This window comes from Taeniopygia guttata, chromosome 27, assembly GCF_048771995.1.
Source record: "Taeniopygia guttata chromosome 27, bTaeGut7.mat, whole genome shotgun sequence".
NCBI lineage: Eukaryota > Metazoa > Chordata > Aves > Passeriformes > Estrildidae > Taeniopygia > Taeniopygia guttata.
Window position 1 is genome coordinate 725,324 of NC_133052.1, and position 21,472 is coordinate 746,795.

Genomic DNA, 21,472 nt, shown 5'->3' on the forward strand with positions numbered 1-21,472 from the left:
ACACCGTTCCCCGCTCACACCACCCCGCAGCCACTCGCCGCGCGGCCCCTTTAAGGCCCCGTTAGGCCCCGTTAGGCCCCGCCGCCCCGGTTAGGCCCCGCCCCGTTACCGGGTTCGGGGGGGGCCCGCGCGCGGGGCTATTTTTAGCGGCGGGCGCCGTCACGTGACGCGGAGTGACGTCACCGAATGTTGTTGTCGGGGCGGGCGGGGCCGCGCGGCGAAGATGGAGGCGGCGGCGGGGGGGCGGCGGGGCGCGCGCCGGGCGGCACCGGGGGGACCCCAGGTACGGCGGCACCGGGGGGCGGGCGGGCACCGGCACCGCGGCACCGCGCCGGGACCCGCGGCCCGCCGGGATCCGCGCTGTCCGGGACCCCCGTGCGGCTCCGGGGGGGCTCCGCGCGGCGGTGGGGGGGGGCTGCGATCCCGGGGTGCGGTGCGGTTCGGTTCGGTGCGGGGTCACGGTGCGCTTGGGGGGCGCGCGGTGAGGGGCTGCGCGCCGTGCGGAGCGGGGGGGCCCGGTGCGGGTTTTGGGGGGTGCAGCGGGGGGAGCCCTGTGCAGGTCCGGGGCTGCCCGGGGGTCCCGGTGTGCTTTGGGGGGGCTGCAGCGGGGGTCCCGGTGCGGTCCGGCGCGGGGCTGCACGAGGGGACCCGGTGCGGGTGGGGGTCCTGTGCATTCCGGGGGTCCCGGTGCGGCCCGGGGGGGGGAGCGCCCGTGCACTGGGGGGGCCCTGCAGTCCGGGGCAGTTTCGGGGGTCCCGGTGGGGCCCGGCAGTTTCGGGGGTCCCGGCGGGGCCCTGCAGTGAGCGGTCCCGGCGCGGTGCGGGGGGGTCGGTGCGGCTCGGGGTCCCGGTGCGATGGCCTGCGCACCGTGCACTGGGGGGGGGTCCCCGTGCGCTCGGGGGTCCCTGCGGGTCCGGGGTTCCTGCAGCGGCGGGGGGTCCGTGTGCCAGCACGGCGGCGGCTCCGCAGCGCGGCCGGGGGGGCCCCGCCGCACCGCGCCGGGCTCGGCGCTGCCGGCACCGCGAGCGGCGTGTCCCCCCCGCGGGGTCCGGCCCGCCGCGTGGCCCCCGTGGGGGACGCCCCCAGACCCCTATGTCTGCGGGGACCCCTTTCTTGGGGGGGTCAGCCTGTGTCCCACCTCCAGCCGTGTCCTTATGGGGGTCCCATCCGTGTCCCTGAGGGGTGGCACGGCTGGGGGTCCGTCTGCGGGCCCCCCCTTACCTACAGAGCCTGGGGGCCCCCTTTTCCTACAGAGCCTGGGGTCCCCCTTTTACCTGCAGAGCCTGGGGGCCCCCCTTTACCTACAGAGCCTGGGGGCCCCCCTTTACCTGCCGAGCCTTGGGGCCCCCCTTTACCTGCCGAGCCTTGGGGCCCCCCTTTACCTGCCGAGCCTTGGGGCCCCCCTTTACCTGCCGAGCCTTGGGGTCCCCCTTTACCTACAGAGCCTGGGGGCCCCCCTTTCCCTGCAGAGCCTGGGGATCCCCCTTTCCCTGCAGAGCCTGGGGATCCCCCCTTTTCCCGCAGAGCCTTGTGTAGCGCTGCCGACCCCCAGGTCCCTTCTGGGGGTGCCCCCAGGCCCCCCCATCCCGGCGGACAGCGCAGGGCAGGGGCCACATCCTGCCCCGCGTGGGTGCTCAGGGGGGCTCGGTGCGGGCTCCGACCCCCCCCGTTTGCAGCGGGGGGAGGTTTCGGGGGTCCCGCGGTGCTGACCGGCGCTTGGTCCCGCAGGGCTCCCTGGCGGCGCGGGCACAGCCCCGGTGCCCCGGGCGGCGCTGACGGACCCGCGCCTCGGCGAGCCCCCCCGGGCCACCATGGACCCCCAGAGCGACGCAGGTGAGCGCCGGGGGGCTGCAGCCCGCGGGGCACGTCCCGTGTCCCCGGAACACCGGGGGGCACCGGGGGGCACCGGGGCCGTGCCAGCCGCCCCCTCCCCCGGTGTTCCCAGCCCCCGGCATCCTCCCGCTGGGAGGGGAAACTGAGGCACGGTCCTGGCCCCGCCGTGGCCCGGCTCACGCGTGGCTCTTTATGCCGCCGGGGGCGGGTCCCCGCGGTGCCACGCGTGGGGACAGCCGCGCTGAGCGCCGGGGCCGTGCCCGTGCTGTCCCGGCTCCCGCTGGCTCCCCGGCGGAGCCGCCCTGTAATTATCCCGGTGGGAACTCCGGCGACATCTGGACGCGCTCCGGTGTCCCCCCCGCCCCGAGGGGACACGCGGCAGCGGCGGCACCGCCACTCTGCGGGGAAACTGAGGCACGGGCGGTGGCAGCGCCCCGTGTCCCGCTGCGGGGACTCGCTGGGGCGGGGGGCGTGTGTCCCCTCTGTCCCCAGCCCCCCCAGCCCCCCCAGGCGGTATTTTTGGAGCGGCCGCGGGGCTGGAGCGCCGCCCGGCCGTGCCTGGCACGGGGCTGGCACGCGGCGCGGTGGCGCGGGGACACGGCGGCGCGGGGACACGGCCGGGCCGCCTCCGCCATCCCCGGGGCGCCTTCCTGGGGGTCCCCTCCCGCCTCTGGGGCTGCCTGCGGGCCTTTGGGGACCCCCTCGGGGGGCTGAGGTGGGAGGTCTCGGCCGGGCCGGGGCCATCGGGGATGTGGCAGAGGCCGCCCGTGTGCCCGGGGGTCCCCAGTGACCCCCCGGGGGTCCCCGGTCAACCTCCGGGGGTCCCAAATCACCCTCCGGGGGTCCCCAATCAGCCCCCGGGGGCTCCGGGACCCCCAGGGCTCCTTTTCCCAGCCCATCCCAGAACCGGGGGGTCCCGTGGGTGCCGCTCCCATCCCTCGCTCCCCTCCTTCCCTCCCGGAGTTCCTGTGGGTCCCCACTAGTCCCCCAACATCCCGGCGGGTCCCGCTGTCCCCCAGGTGTGCCACCACCTCTGGAGGGGCTCGGCGGGCCAGGACAGCCCTCTGCCCTGCCCTGGGGGCGAGGGAAGGGGTCTGGGGGTCCCGGCAGCATCAGGGGGGTCCCGGAGCCGGGCGGGCCCGTTCCCGCGGCCTCCTGCCCGCTGGCAGCACCAGAAATAGCCGGGCTGACGTCAAGGCCCGAAGCACCCCGGGGGGGGCACGGGGTGTCCCAGAAATATCCCGGCTATTAAAAGTCTTGGCTCGGGATTAACGCCTGGTAAATAAACGTGGCGCTGCCCCGGCGGGGGCGTTACGCACGGCGGGGGTGGTGGGGGGCTCCCCGTAACCGGGGGGAGGCCCCCGTCCCCAAAAAGGGGATTCCACACTCGGCACGGTGTCACCCCCCCACCCGTGTCCCTGCAGAGCCACGTGGGGACACGGATCCCACGGGAAATGTGCTGAGCTGGCAGCTCTGCCCTCCTGGGGCGCTCTCTGGGGGACTCGGGGGGTCTGCAGTGGGGTGGGGGGGGGTCGCCTGCCCTCATGTTCCCAAAAAGTGGGGCTAATCCCCCCCCTCCCCCCGGCAGATCGCGGATCGGGTCCGGCAGCGCTGATGCGGATTAGCGTCCCTGGCAATTAGGGGGATGTGGGGGGTGGGATGGAGCTGGGGGGGTCCATCAGTCCCCCCACAGCCTCCCCAGGCAGGGCAGCCTGTGCCCCCCAGCCCCCGGGGCAGTTTGGGGGTGCAGTGGGTCGGGGGAGGGGGGGACACAGCGCATCCCCTCCGGGATCTGTGTGGCCCCCCCGGCACAATTCCCTATTTATAGGCGGCTCCTCCCGTGCGCGGCTATTTCCAGGGCCGGAGAGAATAGCCTGGATTGGGGGGGGGCGTGGGTGAGGGGGGCCCCTCGGCCCTGCCCTGCCTGGAGCGGGGGGGCTGCATTTGCTCCCGTCACCCCAAAACCCAGGGATGCTCCATAACCCCCCCCAGCCGCCGAGGAGGGATTTGGGGAGCTGAGGTTGGGTCTGGGGGCGCACGTGGCCCCCCGTTCCCAGCCCGTTCAGGGGGTCACGGGTGTCTCTCTGCAGAGGGGGGGTCCGGCCGTGAGCCCCCGCTGGAGCTGCTGCCCCGTGTCCCCCTGCACGCTGCCCTGCCCGCCCCAGGTGAGTGGGGGGCAGCCCCCCGTGCCCCCCAAACCCGGTGACACCGCCCCAAACCCGGTGACATCCCCCACGAGTGTGCAGGGGGAGCTGCTGAACGCGGGTGGGTTCAGGTGTGCGAGAGCCCCCCCCTTGCACGGGCAGGTGTGCAAGGACAGGTGTGCAAGGGCAGCTGCTCCAGCCCTGGGGGTGCTGCCCCCCCCCCCCCCCACTGCGGCTCCCCGGCCTCTCCCGTGCCCCCATTCCGTGGGGACACCCCCGTTGTGCCCACGGGCACCTCTCTGTTTGGGGGGTCCTGGGCAGCGAGGGGTTAAACATCCCCCGTCCCTCGCAGCCCCCTCAGGGTGGGGGTCCCCTCAGGGTGGGCTGTGGCCCGAAGCCACCGCTGCCCCCCAAGTGCCGGGTTGGCACCTCCGGGGGGTTTTTAGCCCCCCAAGCGCTGCCCCCTCCAGTGCCGGGTGCTGCCACCCCCCATTGTGCCCCGACACCCCGCGGGGACCCCCGGGTACCCCCGGCTGGGGCTGGCCCGCTCGGGGGGCTGCAGGAGTACCCCCAAATCCCCCCCGGGAGAGCCAAACCCCGGGGCTGCGCTGGTGGGGGGCTGGATGGGGCTGGGCTGGTCGGGAAATGGGGGTGCTGCTTCTCCTGGGGGGGCTGTGTGGTTCTGGGGGGGCTGGCTGTCCCCGGGGGGGGTCTCTCGGTGCCGGGGGGGGTCTCTCCGTACCGGGGGGGCTGCTGCCCACCTCCGCCCGCGGTGACGTCCGTGGGTCCGCGCGGGGACACGTCAGTGCCCGGTGGGGGGGCTGGGGGGGCTCATTGGCATGCACCGCGTGCCCCCCGCCCGCCCCCGCCTTCCTGTGTGCGTGGGGCCGGCCCCCCCACCCTGATCCTGCACAGCCTGGCCCTCGCTGCTGGCGGGGAGGGGGTCCTGTGCCCCCCGGGGCTCCCTGGGGGCATATTCGGGGTGGGGGGGGGTCGGTGTGTGCTGCAGATGGAGGGGTTTGATTGGCCCCCCCCCCCCGTTTTTATTTTTTGGGGGGTTTAACTGAGGTGGGGGTTGATCCAGGGGGAGACCCCCGAGGGCTTCCTTGACACCCCCCCAAACCGCCACTGACTCCCCCCGTCCTTGGAGCACCCCCAAAATGCCCCTTGAACGAGTCCCGCCCTCCATCACCCCCGGGGCACCCCCAAACCACTCTCAGCCCCCCCTGCATCCCTGCCCCCCCCAAACCTGCACCTTAAGGAACTCCCAGCCCCTCCATCATTCCCGGTGTGTCCCATCCCCTCCATCATTCCCGGTGTGTCCCATCCCCTCCATCATTCCCGGTGTCCCATCCCCTCCATCATTCCCGGTGCCCCATCCCCTCCATCATTCCCGGTGTCCGGTCCCTTTCCCGTCCCAGCGTGTCCGGCGGGCCCGGAGGGGCCGGAGGAGGCGGGGGTGGACGCGGGGCTGGCGGCGGCGCGGGAGCAGCAGCTGCAGCGGGAGCTGGTGGCCCTGAAGCAGCAGCAGCAGCTCCAGAAGCAGCTGCTCTTCGCCGAGTTCCAGAAGCAGCACGAGCACCTCACCCGCCAGCACCAGGTCCAGCTCCAGAAGCACCTCAAGGTGGGTGGGGGGCATGGCCGGGGTAGGGGGGGAGGTTGGGGGTGCTGTAGAGGTGGGGGGTGGTGGTTCTGGGGGGATGCAGCTGTGGGGTGTCACCAGTTTGGGGGTGATGGAGCTGTGGGGAGGGGTACTGGGATGGTGGAGCTGTGGGGGAGGAATATGGGGGGATGGAGCTTTTGGGGGGGATATTGGGGTCGATGGAGCCGTTGTGGGGACCTGGGAGCGATGGAGCTGTGGGGTGTCACTGATGGAGGGTGAGGGAGCTCTGGGGGGACACAGGGGGTGCCACCCTGCCCTGGGCCTGGGTGGGGGTCCCACGGGGTGCCCGGCCCACAGCAGCAGCAGGAGGCCCTGGCAGCCCGGCGGCAGCAGGAGCTGGAGCAGCAGCGGCAGCGGGAGCGGCAGGAGCTGGAGCAGCAGCAGCGCCTGGAGCAGCTGCAGAGCCTGCGCCCCAAGGACCGGGGCCGTGACAGTGAGCGGGGCTGCGGTGGGGATGCAGTGGGGATGCAGTGGGGCTGCAGTGGGGCTCTGCCAGGCCTTGCTGCCCCCTGACCCCCACCCCTGCCCCCAGGCGCCATCGCCAGCACGGAGGTGAAGCTGAAGCTCCAGGAGTTCCTGCTCAGCAAGGCCAAGGAGCCGGGCCCCGGCGCCCCCAACCATTCCCTCCCCCAGCACCCCAAATGTTGGTAGGTGCCCCCCAGCCCCGCAGGACCCCCCGAGGCACCCTGGGGGTGTCCGAGCGGGGTCTCTGCCACCTTCACCCCCCCCAGGGCTCACCACACCTCGTTGGACCAGAGTTCCCCCCCCCAGACCGGCAGCCCGGGGACCCCCCCGTCCTACAAGCTCCCCCTGCTCGGCACCTACGACGGCCGGGACGATTTCCCGCTGCGCAAAACCGGTGGGTGCCGCGGGCGGGGGCGCGCCGGGGGCGAGGGTGGCACCCCGGTGACAGCGCTGTGTCCCCAGCCTCGGAGCCCAACCTGAAGGTGCGCTCGCGGCTGAAGCAGAAGGTGGCGGAGCGCAGGAGCAGCCCCCTGCTGCGGCGGCGAGACGGCTCCGTGCTCAGCGCCTTCCGCAAGCGGCACGTGGAGATCACCGGTGCGGGGACAGAGCGGGGACAGAGCGGGGATACCATGGGGACAGCGTGGGGACAGCGTGGGGATAGAGCGGGGACAGAGCGGGGAGAGAGTGGGGACAGAGTGGGGATACCGTGGGGACACCATGGGGATACCATGGGGACAGCGGGGACAGCATGGGGACAGCGTGGGGACACCGTGGGGACAGAGTGGGGACACTGCAGGGACACCGAGGGGACATTGGCTGGGCTAGCTGCCTGCTACGCTGCCCCCGTGACCTCTGGGGTGGGGTGACACACGTGACACACGTGTGTGCACAGGGCAGAGTGTCAGGGTGGGGCACACTGTGTGACGTGGAGCCTGTGTGACACACGTGCCCTGTAGTGTCTGTGTGACATGGGGCAGTGTCACGGTGACACGGGGCAGTGTCTGTGTGACACGGGGCAGTGTCCCCCTGCCCGTGTGACACGCGTGTCCCCACAGTGTCCTCGGTCTGCAGCAGCGCCCCCGGGTCGGGGCCCAGCTCCCCCAACAGCTCCCACGGTGCCCACAACGGCCTGGCCGCCTCCGTCCCCAACATCCACAGCGAGGTACGGCGGGGACAGGGACAGGGACAGGGACACGGGGGGCTGGGAGCGGCGCTGGTGGCCTGTCCCCACGCCTGGTGGCCTGTCCTGACGCCGTGCTCGCTGTGGTGCCACAGCAGCTCCTGCCCCAGCCCCACGGCCTGGCCCTGGACGGGGCCCAGCTCAGCCTCTACACGTCCCCGTCGCTGCCCAACCTGTCCCTGGGGCTGCAGGCCACTGTCACCGTCACCAGCGCCCACCTGCCCGTGAGTGGGGCACGGGGACCCTCTGGCTGGGGGGCACGGGGACCTGGAACTGTGCTCAGGGGACATCAGGGACCCCTGGGGACAGGGGGACACCGTGGGTGGGTGGCAGGGAACCCTGGGGGGGACATGGGGACACAGTGGGTGGGTGGCAGGGAACCCTGGGGGACATGGGGACACCGTGGGTGGGTGGCAGGGACCCCTGGGGACATGGGGACACCGTGGGTGGGTGGCAGGGACCCCTGGGGACATGGGGACACCGTGGGTGGGTGGCAGGGAACCCCACAGGGGGGACATGGGGACACTGTGGGGGTGACATGGGGGCCTGGCACCCTCTAGCAGGGATGTGGGGACCCCACGGGGCTGGGCAGGCACCCGGCACCCCGGGGGCAGCACGGGGACCCCCGGTGCCAGCGCTGTCCCCGCAGGTGTCCCCCAAGCTGTCGCCGCAGGCGGAGGGCGAGCGGCCGGGGGTGCCCCCGGGGGTGTCCCCGCTGCGCCCCGGGGCCGCCCTGCCCGGGAAGTTCCTGAGCACGTCCTCGATCCCGGGGTGCCTGCTGGGGGTGGCCCTGGACGGGGACGCCCCGGCCGGGTCCCCGTCCCTGCTGCAGCACGTGCTGCTGCTGGAGCAGGCGCGGCAGCAGAGCACCCTGATTGCTGGTGAGCCCCGGCGCGGCCTGCGCTGCGTGCTGCGTGCCCTCGGTGTGCCCTCGGTGTGCCCCTTGTCCCCCTGATCCCCCCAGTCCTCCCTCGGTGTCCCCTCAGTGTCCCCTTGGTCCTCCCTCAGTGTCCCCCTGATTCCCCCTCAGTCTCCCCTCAATGTCCTGCTCTGTGCCCCCAGTGTCCCCTCGGTGTCCCCCTGATCCCCCCAGTCCTCCCTCAGTGTCCCTTCGGTGTCCCCCTGATTCCCCCTCAGTGTCCCCTCAATGTCCTGCTCGGTGTCCCCTCGGTGTCCCCCTGATTCCCCCTCAGTGTCCCCTCAATGTCCTGCTCTGTGCCCTCAGTGTCCCCTCGGTGTCCCCCTGATCCCCCCAGTCCTCCCTCAGTGTCCCCTCGGTGTCACCTCGGTGTCCTGCTCTGTCCTGTCAGTGTTCCCCTGGTGTCCTCTCAGTGTCCTGCTCCGTGCCCTTGGTGTCCCCCTGGTCCCCCCCGAGTGTCCTGCTCTGTGCCCTCGGTGTCCCCCTGATCCCCCCAGTCCTCCCTCGGTGTCCCCTCAGTCCTTTCTTGGTGTCCCCCTGATCCCCGCTCAGTGTCCCCTCAATGTCCCCTCAGCCGTTTCTTAGTGTCCCCCCAATCCTTCCTCAGTGTCCCCTCAGTATCCCCCCTCAGTGTCCCCAGTCCTTCCCCAATTTGCCCTCTGTCCCCGCCAGTCCTGCCCAGTTCACCCCTTGTGCTCTGTTCCACTGTCCCCAGCTCTGTCCTGCTGTCCCCCGAGCTGTCCCCCGAGCTGTCCCACTTTGTCCCCCGTGCTGTCCCCCTCTGTCCCCCTGCTCTGCCCCGCTGTCCCCGGTTCCCCGGGGCTCGGGGTGCCTCTGACGCCGTGCCCGCAGTGCCCCTGCACGGGCAGTCCCCGCTGGTGACCGGGGGGCGCGGGGGGGGTCCCCGCGGGAACAAGCTGCCGCGCCACCGGCCCCTGAGCCGCACCCAGTCCTCCCCGCTGCCCCAGAGCCCCCACGGGCCCCTGCAGCACTTCCTGGACAAGCAGCAGCTCAAGGTGGGCTGGGGGCGCGGGGGTGGGCGTGGGGTGCTGGGCACGGCTGACCCCAAAGTGCATCGGGGGTCGAGCAGGGGAAACTGAGGCACGGCGTGGGGAATGGGGTACAGGGTGGGAGTGGGGTCTGGGGCACCACTGACCCCTAAAATACAGCGGGGACGGGTGGTGTGAGCAGGGAAACTGAGGCACAGCGTGGGGAACGGGGGTGGGAGTGGGTTGTGGGGCATGGCTGACCCCCAGAGTGCAGCAAGGAGGGGGGGTGTGAGCAGGGAAACTGAGGCACAGGATGGGAAGCTGGGAAGGGCTGGGCAGAGGCGTGTGGGGTGGCTGTGGGGTGGCTGTGGGGTGCAGCGGGGCCATGGGGCGGGCACGGCATGGCCACACAGCAGACGTGGTGGTGTGGGGGGTCACTTAACCCCCACGCCCCCCAGCTGCTCCCCAAGGGGGGGGAGCTGGCGCGGCAGCCCCCCGTGCACCCCGAGGAGACGGAGGAGGAGCTGACGGCGCAGCAGTCGCCCCCCCCGGGGGAGAGAGGCCCCCCCGGGCCCCCCCTCGGCCCCCCCCTCGCCCTCGTGTCCCCCGAGGCCGGGGACCCCCCGGAGCAGCCGCAGGACCCCGAGGGCTGCCAGGAGCCGGGGGACAGCGGGGACGAGGCCCCTGGGGACCCCGACGTCACCGAGCTGGGGGTCACCTACAAGCAGGTGAGGCTTTTGGGGGGGGGATTCGTGTCCCTCCATCCCCCCAAACCCCACCTCCAGCACCCCCTGCACTCCCCCAGCCATGCCACGTGTGTCCCCCCCGATTTTGGGGACCGCGGCGGCGATGGCTCTGAGGGTCTGTGACTCGTCCCCATCCTGTGACCCCCCCGTGACTCCGCCCTCCCCCAGGTGTACCCCGAGGCGCCGCTGCCGCTGTACCCCCCACCCGCCCTGGGGGTCCTGGCCCTGCCCCACGCCGCCCTCGCCCGCGCCCAGTCGTCCCCCGCCAGCGTCAAACCCCCCCCGCCCGAGGGGCCCCCCCGGCACCTCTTCACCACAGGTACGGCCGGGGGGTGCTGGGGGGGTCGGGGGGTCCCTGTGCCCCCATCTCCGTGACCTGGGGGGCTCCTGTGCCAGGGGAAGTGCCGGGGATGGCGGTGGCCCCCGCAAGTGCCCCGTTCTGTGCTGGGGTTTGGTGGGTGCTCCTCTCCCGGGGACTCCCTTCTTCCCTGGGCCTCCAGGGGTGCCCCTACTCCATCAGATCCCTCTGTGCCCTGGGGTTCCCAAGGTTTTGGAATGTCCTGGGGTCCCCTACTCCATAGGATCCCTCTGGGGTTCCCGATACTTTGGGATGTCCCGGGGTCCCTCCATGCCCCAGGATCGCTCTGTCCCCTGGGGGTGATGGTGTCCCCCAATCCCACGGGTCCCTTTGTCTCCCGCTGTTCCAACACCCTGGGGAGCCCAGGGATCCCCGTATCCCCCGGGATCCCCCTTTTCCCCCGGGGGTGTCCCGGGTGCCAGCCGTGCCAGCCGTGCTGTGCCCAGGCGTGGTGTACGACACCTTCATGCTGAAGCACCAGTGCACCTGCGGCAACACCACCATCCACCCCGAGCACGCCGGCCGCATCCAGAGCATCTGGTCCCGGCTGCAGGAGACGGGGCTGCTGGGCAAGTGCGAGGTGAGGGGGGCTCCCCACGTCTGGGGGTCTGGGGGCGGCCTGGGGAGCCCGGGGGGCTCAGCCTGTGCCCCTTCCCAGCGCATCCGGGGCAGGAAGGCGACGCTGGAGGAGATCCAGACGGTGCACTCGGAGCACCACGCGCTGCTCTACGGCACCAGCCCCCTGAACCGCCAGAAACTGGACAGCAAAAAGCTGCTGGGTGGGTGCTGGGGGGTCCCTGATGCCTGGGACCCCCCTCTCTGCAGTGGGGTCACCTTGCTGCCCTGTTCCTTGTGATCCCTCTGTTTCCTGTGGGTCCACGTGCCCTGGGGCGTCCAGGAGAGTCCGTGTCCCATGGGGGTCCCAGTCCTTGGGGTGCCTTGGGTTCCCCCTGTCCCCTGGGGTTTCCAATCCCTTGGGGCGCCCAAAGCTCCCCTTCCCCCACGGGATCCCCGTGTCCCCTTGTCCCCATCCCTTGGGGTGCCCAGAGCTCCCCTTACCCCACAGGATCCCTTTGTCCCCATCCCTTGGGGCACCCAGAGCTCCCCTTACCCCACGGGATCCCCGTGTCCCCATGTCCCCATCCCTTGGGGCACCCAGAGCTCCCCTTACCCCACAGGATCCCCGTATCCCCATCCCTTGGGGCGCCCAGAGCTCCCCTTACCCCACGGGATCCCCGTGTCCCCATCACCCCTTGACCCCGCAGGTCCCATCACTCCGAAGACGTACGCGGTGCTGCCGTGCGGGGGCATCGGGGTGAGTCTGGGGGCAGGGCTGGGGGTCCCCGGGGGTCGTGCCCCGCTGAGCGCCGCTGTCCCCGCAGGTGGACAGTGACACGGTGTGGAACGAGCTGCACTCGTCCAGCGCCGTGCGCACGGCCGTGGGCTGCCTGCTCGAGCTGGCCTTCAAGGTGGCCGCGGGCGAGGTCAAGGTGAGCGCGTGTCCCCGTCACTCGGCCTCCTGCACGCGTCCCTGCGTGTCCCCTGCATGTCCCAGCTGTGTCCCAGTGCCACCCTGTCTCTGTCACACACACAGCCCTCTGTGACCCACCCCTGTCCCTCTGTCCCATCCATGTCCCAGTGCACCCGTGTCTCTGTGTCACACACACACCTCAGTGTCCCACCCCTGTTCCTCTGTGTCCCACCCCTGTCCCAATGCCACGCGTGTCCCTCTGTGTCCCACCCGTGTCTCTGTGTCCCACCGTGTCCCCCTCTGTCCCCCAGAATGGCTTTGCCGTCATCCGCCCCCCAGGCCACCACGCCGAGGAGTCCACGGCCATGTGAGTACAGGGACAGGGTGGGACCCCTGCCCAGGGCCACCCCAGCCCAGGGCCACCCCTCCACCCATGTCCCTTGTCCCCAGGGGCTTCTGCTTCTTCAACTCGGTGGCCATCTCGGCCAAGCTGCTGCAGCAGCGGCTCAGCGTGGGCAGGATCCTCATCGTGGACTGGGTAAGGGGGGACCCCGCAGGCCGTGGGGAGCGCGTGGGTGGCTGTGGGGGGTCCCTGACACGCGGGTGCCCCCCAGGACATCCACCACGGGAACGGGACCCAGCAGGCCTTCTACAGCGACCCGCACGTGCTCTACATCTCCCTGCACCGCTACGACGACGGCAACTTCTTCCCGGGCAGCGGGGCGCCTGAGGAGGTACAGGGGGTCACTCTGGGCTTGGGGGTCCCCCCGTGCCCCCCCGGCCCTGGCTGTGGCACGGGGGGTCACCTGTGGCTGTGCCCAGGTGGGCAGCGGGCTGGGCGTGGGCTACAACATCAACATCGCCTGGACGGGCGGCGTGGACCCCCCGATCGGGGACGTGGAGTACCTGACGGCCTTCAGGTGGGGGGCACGGCTGGGGGGCTCTGCCTCGGGGAACCCCCCTGTCCTGGGGGGGTCTGTCTGATGGGAAGGGTCCCTGTGTCCTGGGGAAAGGGTCTGTGCAGTGGGGGGGGGGCATGCATCAGGGGGTCCTTGGGATCCTGGGGGGTCCCTGCACACTTTGGGGGGGGGGGGGGTCCCTGCACACTTTGAGGGGGGGTCCCTGCACACTTTGGGGGGGTCCCTGCTCCCTGAGGGGCTCCCCAAGTCCTGGGGTGTCCCTGTACCCTGGGGAGGGTCCCCATGTCCCGCCCTGGGGAGGGTCCCTGCCCTCCCGGGGGGCTCCCCCAGCGCCGGGGGGTCCCAGCCGCCGCCGCCCCCAGGACGGTGGTGATGCCCATCGCCAACGAGTTCTGCCCGGACCTGGTGCTGGTCTCCGCCGGCTTCGACGCCGTCGAGGGTCACCTGTCCCCGCTCGGGGGCTACTCCGTCACCGCCAAGTGTGAGTGGGGTCTGGGGGCACCAGGGTGGGACCCAGCCCGGCCGCCCCTGACCCCCTGCCCGCCCCCCCAGGCTTCGGGCACCTGACCAAGCAGCTGATGATGCTGGCGGGGGGCCGGGTGGTGCTGGCGCTGGAGGGGGGGCACGACCTGACGGCCATCTGCGACGCCTCGGAGGCGTGTGTCAGCGCCCTGCTGGGGCTCGAGGTACGGGACCCCCGAGCCCCCCGGCCCTCCCCGGGGTGTGCTGTGCCTCAGTTTCCCCGCTCCCGTCCCTGCCCCGGCTGTGGGGGTGCTGGTGGCAGTTTGGGGGGGCTGACGGGGTGTCCCCTCCCAAGCTGGAGCCCCTGGACCCGGCCCTGCTGCAGCAGAAGCCCAACGTGAACGCGGTGGCCACGCTGGAGAAGGTCATCGAGATCCAGAGTGAGAGCGGGGACACGGGGGGACACGGGGGGACACGGGGGGGCCCTGAGGGGTCCCAGGGCTGGTTCTGTGCCGGGGGGTCACGGGGGGTCATGGGGGCACACAGGGGGTCATGGGGGTCCCGGGGGCACACAGAGGGACACGGGGGGACACGGGGGACACAGGGGGGCCCTGAGGGGTCTCAGGGCTGGTTCTGTCCTGGGGGATCACGGGGGGTCCCGGGGGCTCAGGGGGATCACGGGGGGTCATGGGGGGTCCCGGGGGCACACAGGGGGTCCCAGGGGCCCAGGGGGGGTCATGGGGGATCACGGTGGCACACAGGGGGTCCCGGGGCCAAGGGAGGGTCACGGGGGGTCACGGGGGCACACAGGGGGTCCCGGGGTCCCAGGGGGGTCCCGGGGCACGCCGCCGCTCGGTGCCAGCCCTGCCCGTCCCCGCCCGTCCCCAGGCCGGCACTGGGGCTCGGTGCGGCGCTTCGCCGCCGCCGTGGGCCGGTCCCTGCTGGAGGCGCAGCGCGGGGACACCGAGGAGGCCGAGACAGTGACAGCCATGGCCCTGCTGTCCGTGGGCGCCGAGCGCCACGGCACCGGTAACGGCACCGGGACAGAGCCCCCAGCCAGGTACGGCCCGGACACGGGGAGGGGGGGACATGGGGGACACGGGGATGTGATACTGGGGGACATAGGGAGGGTGTCACACTGGGGAGACACAGAGGACACAGGGGGTGTGGCATTGGGGGACATGGGGTGGGTACGTGACACTGGGGAACACGGGGGACACTGGGCCATTGGGGATACAGGGGGACATGGGGGCACACTAGGGGACACGGGGAGTGTGACACTAGGGGGACATGGGGTGGGTGTGACACTGGGGGACACGGGGGAACATGGAGGGGGTGTGACACTAGTGGGACACGGGGGGACACAGAGGCAGTGTGACACTGGGGGACACAGGAGGACACTGTGGACATGGGGGGTGTGACACTGGGGGACATGGGGGGACATGGGGAGGGTGAATGGAGTGGGGTGTGCACAGAGCCAGGTGTGACACTGGGGGACACGGGGTGTGACACTGGGGGACACGGGCTGTGACACTGGGGGACACAGCAGGGCTGGATGGAGCCGGGTGTCCCGGGGGGTGACAGACACTTGTCCCTCCCCTGCCCAGGCCAGCGGAGGAGCCGATGGAGGCCGAGCCCACGCTCTGACCCGCACCGAGGAACACCCGGAAGAGACGAAAAACACACACAAAAAAATCACAGTAAAAGGAAAAAAAGAAAAAAAAAATCCAAAACACACACAAAAAAACACTAAAAAGAAACAAAAAAAAAAAAGGACAAAAAAAAAAAAAAGGCAGAAATCGAAAGGAAAACCAGAAAAAAAAGAGGAAAATATTTTCTTTTTCTATTAAAAAGAGGAGAAAAACACAAAAAAATCCCTCCGCCCGTCCTGTGCCCCCGGCTCCCCGCGGTGTTTGCGGTCGTGTCTCTTGTGCAGCAGCGGTTCCACCAGCACCCCCTGTCCCCCCGTGTCCCCCCCGTGTCCCCCTGTGTCCCCCCGTGTCCCTCGGGTTCCCCCGGCGCTGCCCAGACTCCCCCGGGGCTCCTCGAGAATTTTTTTTAGGGTTTTTTCCTGATTTTCCCCCTATTTTTGTGTGTCTCCCCCACCTCGTTCCCTCCCTGGCTCCGGATCCGTCCCCCCCCGGGGGAGGCGATGGGAAATCTTCGTGCCTTTAAGTAAGTATTTTTTTTTAATGCCTTAATTTCCCTTCATTTCAGGTTTTTTTAATTTTCTTGGGTTTATTTTTGTTTCCCTTCAGCCTCCCCGTTTTGGACGGGGACGTGAGACAAAGGGACGAGCCCTGTCCCGCACCCCCCCTCACTTTGTCACCCCGCCGCCTTTGTTGGGATCAAATTTATCCTTATAGGAGAGGGAAAAAAAAGAAAAAAAGAGGGAAAACCACTTTATTTTCCTGTTTTGTCACCAGCCGGAGGGGCCTCAGAGCGATTTTAGCTTTAAAAGAGAGAAAACCACCCCACCCCCCCAGAAAAAAGGGATATAATTTTATTACAGATGGATTATTTAATAGTATTTTTTTAATTGGGGTGGGGGCGGAGGGGGGGACAGGGACAAGCGCGTCGTGGGTTAAATTATTCCGGGGGTGGGGGGGGGGGGATTTGGGGTGGTCCCAAATTAGGAGAGAGGGGTAAGGTTGTCCTTGTCACCTCCTCTGGGGGGAAGGACCCTGGTTTGGGGTGAGGAGTGGGGCGATCGTGCGTGGGGGGGGATCCCCATCCCGGGAGAGGGAAACGCCTCTGGATTTTGGGGAGGGGGGAAAGGAGGGGCTGCGGCCCCCCGGCAGCGTGCCCGGCTTGCTTTGGGCTGGTGTCCCCCCCCCGCCCCGCCGTGTGTCCCCCGTGTCCCCCGGCCCCGCTCACGCTCGCTCTGGGTCTCGGTTCGGTATTTTGTAAGATGTCACCCATGTTCGTCCTTGTATAAATAAACTGTTTCTGGCAATACCCGCCGGGCCCGCTGCCTTTTGGGGGGATGCTGGGGGTGCCTTTGTCACCCCTGGGCTCGGGGGGCTCTGTCCCCGTTGTGTCCCCCCGATCCCGGTTGTGTCCCCTCCCGATCCCGGCTCTGTCCCCGGTCCCGGCTCTGTGCCCGTTGTGTCCCCGTTGTGTTCCCCCGATCCCGGCTCTGTCCCCGATCCCGGCTCTGTCCCCGTTGTCCCCCCCGATCCCGGTTATGTCCCCCCCGATCCCGGCTCTGTCCCCGATCCCGGCTCTGTCCCCGTTGTGTCCCCCCCGATCCCGGCTCTGTCCCCGTTGTCCCCGCAGCACTCGGGGCCGGGCTCGGTTCCGGAGCTTTATTTGGTTGCAAACGGGGCAGCCCCGCGCACACCGGGCTGAGGGGGGGTCCTGGGGGGTCCCGGGGGGTCCCGGGGGTCCCGTCCCCGCTGCAGAGGGCACAGCGGGGACGGGGGTGGCAGCTCGGTGTCCCCACGCCGGGGCTGTCCCCGGGCTGTGCCCCCAGACCCGCCGGGCACGGGGCACCCCCGGCTCTGCCCCACGGGGGTGGGACCCCCTGCCCGGGCTGGGGGGGGTCCCTGGGGCAGGAGAGGGCGAACACGAACCGGGAGAAGCGCTCGGTTTGGGGGGACGGGGTGAGAGTGAACCGGGAACAGAGCGGAACCCCCCACTCAGTCTGGGGGTCCCTGGGGCAAGGGAGGGTGAGGTGAACTGGGACAGGAGTGGGGACCCCCTACTCAGTCTCGGGAGTCCCTGGGGTAAAACGGGTGTGATAATGAACTGGCAACAGAGCAGACACCCCCTAGACAATTTGGGGGGTCGCTGGGACTGGTGGGGATGAACTGGGAGCAGATCCCCCCTCCCCGACATGGGGGGCGGTCTAGGGGGTCGCCCGGAGCCACTGGAGGATGAGGATGAACCGGGACAGGAGTGGGGACCCCTACTCACTTTCGGGGGTCCCTGGGGCAACAGGAGCGTGAGAACGAACTGCTAACAGAGCAAACACCCCCTAGCCAGCGTGGGGGCCCCGGGGCTGGGATGCCCCGGGAGCAGACCCCCCCTCCCCGGTACAGAGGGGGGCTAGGGGGTCGCCCGGAGCCGCCGCAGGAAGAGGATGAGCTGGGGCATGAGGGAGCCCACCAGCACGGGCCCCAGGGCATAGCGGGCACCCACGTTCAGGTACCAGAGCGCCGTGCCCTCGCTCCGGGGCAGCTTGTGCAGCACGTCCAGGGCCAGCAGCCCCAGGGCCGCGCTGCCCAGCGGCGGCTCCAGCGCCCGCAGCTCCTCGGCGGCGCGGCGGCTCAGCGAGCACCGGGCGGCCAGTGCCAGCCCCAGCGCGGTGCCGCTCGCCCGGCACAGCGAGGCCCAGGGCCGCGTCTCGGGCCGCAGCCAGCCCGGCTCCGAGCACCGCGAACCGGCCCGCCGGAGCGACCTGCGGGCAGCGCGGGGGTCGGGCTGGGGCGGCCCCTGGCCCCAAAGATCGGGGGGCACATCCCCGGAGCGGGCCCTGGCAGCCCCGGGGCACAGCCCCAAAAACACCCCTGGAAGCTGATTGCTGGGGATGCTCCCTGGGGAGACCCCTCCCCGGTGGGCACGTCCCGGGGTACCCCCTGAGACCCCGGAAGGGTGATCGCTGTGGCACCCCTGTCCCCCGGTGGCAGCCCTGTCCCCCTGTGACAGCCCTCTCCCCCTGCAGCAGCCCTGTCCCCCGGTGGCAGCCCTGTCCCTCTGTGGCAGCCCTGTCCCTCTGTGACAGCCCTGTCCCCCCGTGACCACCCTGTCCCCCCCCTGGCAGCCCTGTCCCCTGTGGCAGCCCTGTCCCCCTGTGGCAGCCCTGTCCCCCTGTGACAGCCCTGTCCCTCTGTGACAGCCCTGTCCCCCTGTGACAGCCCTTTTCCCCGTGACATTCCTTTCACCCTGTGACACCCCTTTTCCCCATGACACCCTTTTCCCCCATGACACCCCTGTCCCCCCCTGTCCCCGTCCCGGCTCTCACCAGTCCAGGTCCAGCCCCGCGGCCGTGGCCAGCCCGTGCAGCCCCAGCGCGCCCAGGAGCAGCCCCAGAGCCGTCAGCAGGAAGAAGCGGCACTTGAGGAAGTTGGGGGGCCAGCGCTGCAGCCCCCAGCCCAGAGCCATCCCTGGAGGGGGCACAGGCGGGGTTGGCACTGGGACGGACTGGGAAGGGCCCGGGAAGGGCTGCGGTGCCCCCCTCACCTGCCAGGGAGCCGGTGACCACCTGGTGGGGGAAGTGGGCCAGCACGAAGATGCGGGAGAGCCCCATGGCCACCAGCAGGAGGATGTAGGCGAGGAACGGGATCAGCCTCAGCAGCCGGCTGGAAGGGAACGGGAGGGAAGCACAGCTGAACGGGGCATCCAAAACTCCTGGGGGGCTTCAGGGGCTCCCCCAGCCCCTTCCAGGGCTGCCAGGGAAGGGATGTGTCCCCTGGAGGGAAGGAAGGGATCCAGCCCCTTCCAGGGCTCCCAGGGAAGGGACGTGTCCCCTGGAGGGAAGGAGGGGATCCAGCCCCTTCCAGGGCTCCCAGGGAAGGGATGTGTCCCCTGGAGCGGCCCTGCTGCGAGGGAAGGGATCCACATCACCCTCCCCGGCCGCCGGGGTCCCACATCCACCCCCACATCCACCCCCTCTTCCCACAGGTGCTCTGAAGCTCCCAAGGGACGGTGTCTCCATCCCGGGGCTCCTCCTGCCCGCTCCCCCTGGGCTCTGCCCCACATCCCACCCCTCGGGTCGCTCCCCTGCCCGTGCCGGCCTCACCTCCGGGTGCACCGCGACACTTCCTTGCTCAGGGCGGTGACAACTGGCCACAGGGCCGCCGCCAGGATCATGCAGTGCCCCGAGGGGCTCCCTGCGGATGAAGCACAGGAGAGGCGCACTGCCGAGCGCAGCCCTTCCCCGCCGCTCGGAACGGCTCCTCCCGCCTCCAGCCCACCGGGATGGGGCTCCTGGGGCTGCTCCCGGGATCCCGGGGCTGCCCGAGCCGGGACTCACCTGGGCCCGTCTCGCAGGTGACCGGGAACTGGCGCAGCGGGAGCTGCTCCCGGCTGGAGAGCCCCGACTCGTGGATCCACCAGTACGGGCGCTCCCCGAACAGGAACCTGCGGCAGGGACAGCGCGGAGCTGCGAGAGAGCCTGGAGAGCCGGACCGGGATCCTGCGGGGTTCCTACAGCCCGAGCTGGGATCCAGGAGAGCAGGATCCTGCAGGTCCCTGCAGCCCACCCTGAATGATCCAGGAGAGCAGGATCCTGCAGGTCCCTGCAGCCCATCCCAGGATCTCCAGGAGAGCAGGATCCTGCAGGTTCCTACAGCCCATCCCAGGACAATCCCATCTCCAGGATGAAGCCACAGAGGATCAGGATCCTTTGCCAGCCCCGATGCCTCTGGAGCTTTCCTGTGCCAGGAATTCCTGGTGGGAGTTCAGGTGACCCTGCGGAATGCCCCAGGCAGGGAGTTTGTGCCCTGAAACCTCCAGGCAGGGAGTCTGAGCCCCGAAATCCCCAGGCTGGGGGTCAGTCTGTGCCCAAATTCCCCAGGCTGGGGGTCTGAGCCCAGAACTGCCCAGGCTGGGGGTCTGTGCCCAAACTGCCCAGGCTGGGGGTCTGAGCCCAGAACTGACCAGGCTGGGGGTCAGTCTGTGCCCAAAGTCCCCAGGCTGGGGGTCAGTCTGTGCCCAAACTGCCCAGGCTGGGGGTCTGAGCCCAAACTGCCCAGGCCGGGGGTCAGTCTGAGCCCAAACTGCCCAGGCTGGGGGTCAGTGTGTGCCCAGGCTGGGGGTCAGTGTGTGCCCAAACTGCCCAGGCTGGGGGTCAGTCTGTGCCCAAACTCCCCGGGCAGGGAGGGGGAGCCCCGGTGCCCCTCCGTGTGCCCCTCACCACTTGAGCACCACGTTGAGCCACTCGGCCAGCAGGGCGCTCCAGAGCAGCAGCAGCGCCACGCGCTCGCCCAGCCCGCGGGCCAGCGGGAAGAACACGGTGTAGATGGCGTTGGGATCCAGCTGGGACGTCAGCAGCAGCCAGAACTGCTCCAGCCAGGCCGGCCCGGCCTGCAGGGCCACGGCGGCGCGGATCCCGGCCTCGTGCAGGGCGTCCATGGCACCGGGCTGGGCACACGGGGAGGGGGATCAGCCCGGGCACAGACCCCCGGGAGTCCCGTGGGGATGGGGTGGGAGGGGGATGGATCCTCAGGGATGCCCTGGGGACACCGTGGGAGGGGGATGGATCCTCAGGGATGCCCTGGGGACACCGTGGGAGGGGGATGGATCCCAGGGATGCCTTGGCACTGATTCAGGCACTCATTCACCACTTGAACCGACTGCCCAGCTCCTGCCCAGGGGCAGAACACGCCTCTGGTGGCTCTGGGATGGGAGCCAGGGCAGGATCCCGGGGGATTGGTGTGGGATTTGCTGGAGCAGCCCAGATGCTCCAAAGAGCCACCACCTCCCTGGGGCTTTCCCTTGGAGACCTCCTGGGGCTCCTGTGGGGATTCTGCAGAAGGCCTGGGGAGTCTCTGGAGCCTCCCTTGCTATTCCTTGTGGTTTCCCTGTCCTGTGGTTATGCTGCAGAATGCCTGGGCTCTCCCTGGAGCCACCCTTGCTATTCCCTGTGGATTCCCTGGGCTCTCCCTGCAGCGACTCTTGGGCATCCCTGAGCATCCCTGAGCATGCCTGGACATCCCTGAGCATCCCTGGGCATCCCTGACCATCCCTGGGCATCCCTGACCATCCCTGGGCATCCCTGACCATTCCTGAGCATCCCTGGGCATCCCTGAGCATCCCTGACCATCCCTGAGCATCCCTGGACATCCCTGAGCATCCCTGAGCATTCCTGGGCATCCCTGGGCATCCCTGAGCATCCCTGGGCATCCCTGAGCATCCCTGAGCATCCCTGACCATTCCTGGGCATCCCTGGGCATCCCTGACCATCCCTGACCATCCCTGGGCATCCCTGGGCATCCCTGGGCATCCCTGACCATCCCTGACCATCCCTGGGCTCCCTCTGGGCCTGCCTGGGCTCTCGGGCCCGAGGCCTCCCTGGGCTCTCCCTACACCAAGACCCCCGGTCTCCCCGTCCCCACCGGCGGCCTCTGCGCCCCCTGCGCCTCCCGGAGGCGCCGCCCAGCCCCGGTACCGGCGGGCGGCACCTGAGGGGCGGATTCCATCCCGGCCGCCCCTCAGCGCTCCCTCCCGCCGCTCTCACCGCCCTCTTCCGCCTACACTTCCCAGCACCGCCCGCGGGGCGCCGCGCTACGGCGGGGCGGGAGGGCCATACCGCGCCCGGGTGTGTGTGGGGAGTGGGCTCGGCCAATCAGCGCGCGGGGCGGAGCAGATCGGCGGGGC

General features: G+C 70.3%; 2 protein-coding genes across 6 annotated transcripts; one reads left to right on the forward strand and one right to left on the reverse strand.

Moving 5' to 3' along the window:
* The first annotated feature begins 170 nt into the window (after positions 1-170).
* On the forward strand, positions 171-16,108 carry HDAC5 (histone deacetylase 5). Of its 4 annotated transcripts, none has more exons than XM_030255977.4 (27): positions 171-283; positions 1,729-1,833; positions 3,924-3,998; positions 5,399-5,601; positions 5,938-6,073; positions 6,173-6,287; positions 6,372-6,499; positions 6,568-6,699; positions 7,161-7,267; positions 7,381-7,509; positions 7,935-8,166; positions 9,057-9,220; positions 9,652-9,921; positions 10,108-10,258; positions 10,744-10,877; positions 10,956-11,076; positions 11,563-11,612; positions 11,680-11,787; positions 12,080-12,135; positions 12,219-12,306; positions 12,383-12,502; positions 12,591-12,688; positions 13,051-13,169; positions 13,241-13,374; positions 13,506-13,590; positions 14,039-14,210; positions 14,758-16,108. In XM_030255977.4, exons 1-27 carry the CDS (start codon positions 187-189, stop codon positions 14,795-14,797), a joined length of 3,369 nt encoding a protein of 1,122 aa, XP_030111837.4. In that variant the 5' UTR covers positions 171-186; the 3' UTR covers positions 14,798-16,108. The 4 variants fall into 4 exon arrangements, with proteins under 4 accessions (XP_030111837.4, XP_030111839.4, XP_030111838.4 ...); XM_030255979.4 differs by having other exon boundaries at positions 7,384-7,509; XM_030255978.4 differs by having other exon boundaries at positions 5,941-6,073.
* Positions 16,109-16,444: 336 nt separating this feature from the next.
* G6PC3 (glucose-6-phosphatase catalytic subunit 3) lies at positions 16,445-21,462 on the reverse strand. Of its 2 annotated transcripts, none has more exons than XM_030255985.4 (7): positions 21,333-21,462; positions 20,010-20,236; positions 19,128-19,234; positions 18,894-18,984; positions 18,335-18,453; positions 18,117-18,258; positions 16,445-17,552 (listed from the first exon to the last, which is right to left on the reverse strand). In XM_030255985.4, the coding sequence occupies exons 2-7, from the start codon at positions 20,225-20,227 to the stop codon at positions 17,201-17,203; spliced, it is 1,029 nt and encodes a 342-aa protein (XP_030111845.4). In that variant the 5' UTR covers positions 20,228-20,236; positions 21,333-21,462; the 3' UTR covers positions 16,445-17,200. The 2 variants fall into 2 exon arrangements, with proteins under 2 accessions (XP_030111845.4, XP_030111844.4); XM_030255984.4 differs by having other exon boundaries at positions 21,277-21,364.
* Between the last annotated feature and the right edge of the window lie 10 nt (positions 21,463-21,472).

Coding starts and splice junctions, on each gene's coding strand:
- HDAC5 (XM_030255977.4), top strand. CDS start 187: ATGTTGTTGTCGGGGCGGGCGGGGCCGCGCGGCGAAGATGGAGGCGGC. Junction 284..1,728: donor CGGCACCGGGGGGACCCCAG/GTACGGCGGCAC, acceptor TTGGTCCCGCAG/GGCTCCCTGGCGGCGCGGGC. Junction 12,307..12,382: donor GGATCCTCATCGTGGACTGG/GTAAGGGGGGAC, acceptor GGTGCCCCCCAG/GACATCCACCACGGGAACGG.
- G6PC3 (XM_030255984.4), bottom strand. Junction 18,985..19,127: donor CACCTGCGAGACGGGCCCAG/GTGAGTCCCGGC, acceptor CTTCATCCGCAG/GGAGCCCCTCGGGGCACTGC. Junction 17,553..18,116: donor GCGGGGCTGGACCTGGACTG/GTGAGAGCCGGG, acceptor CGCTGCCCGCAG/GTCGCTCCGGCGGGCCGGTT.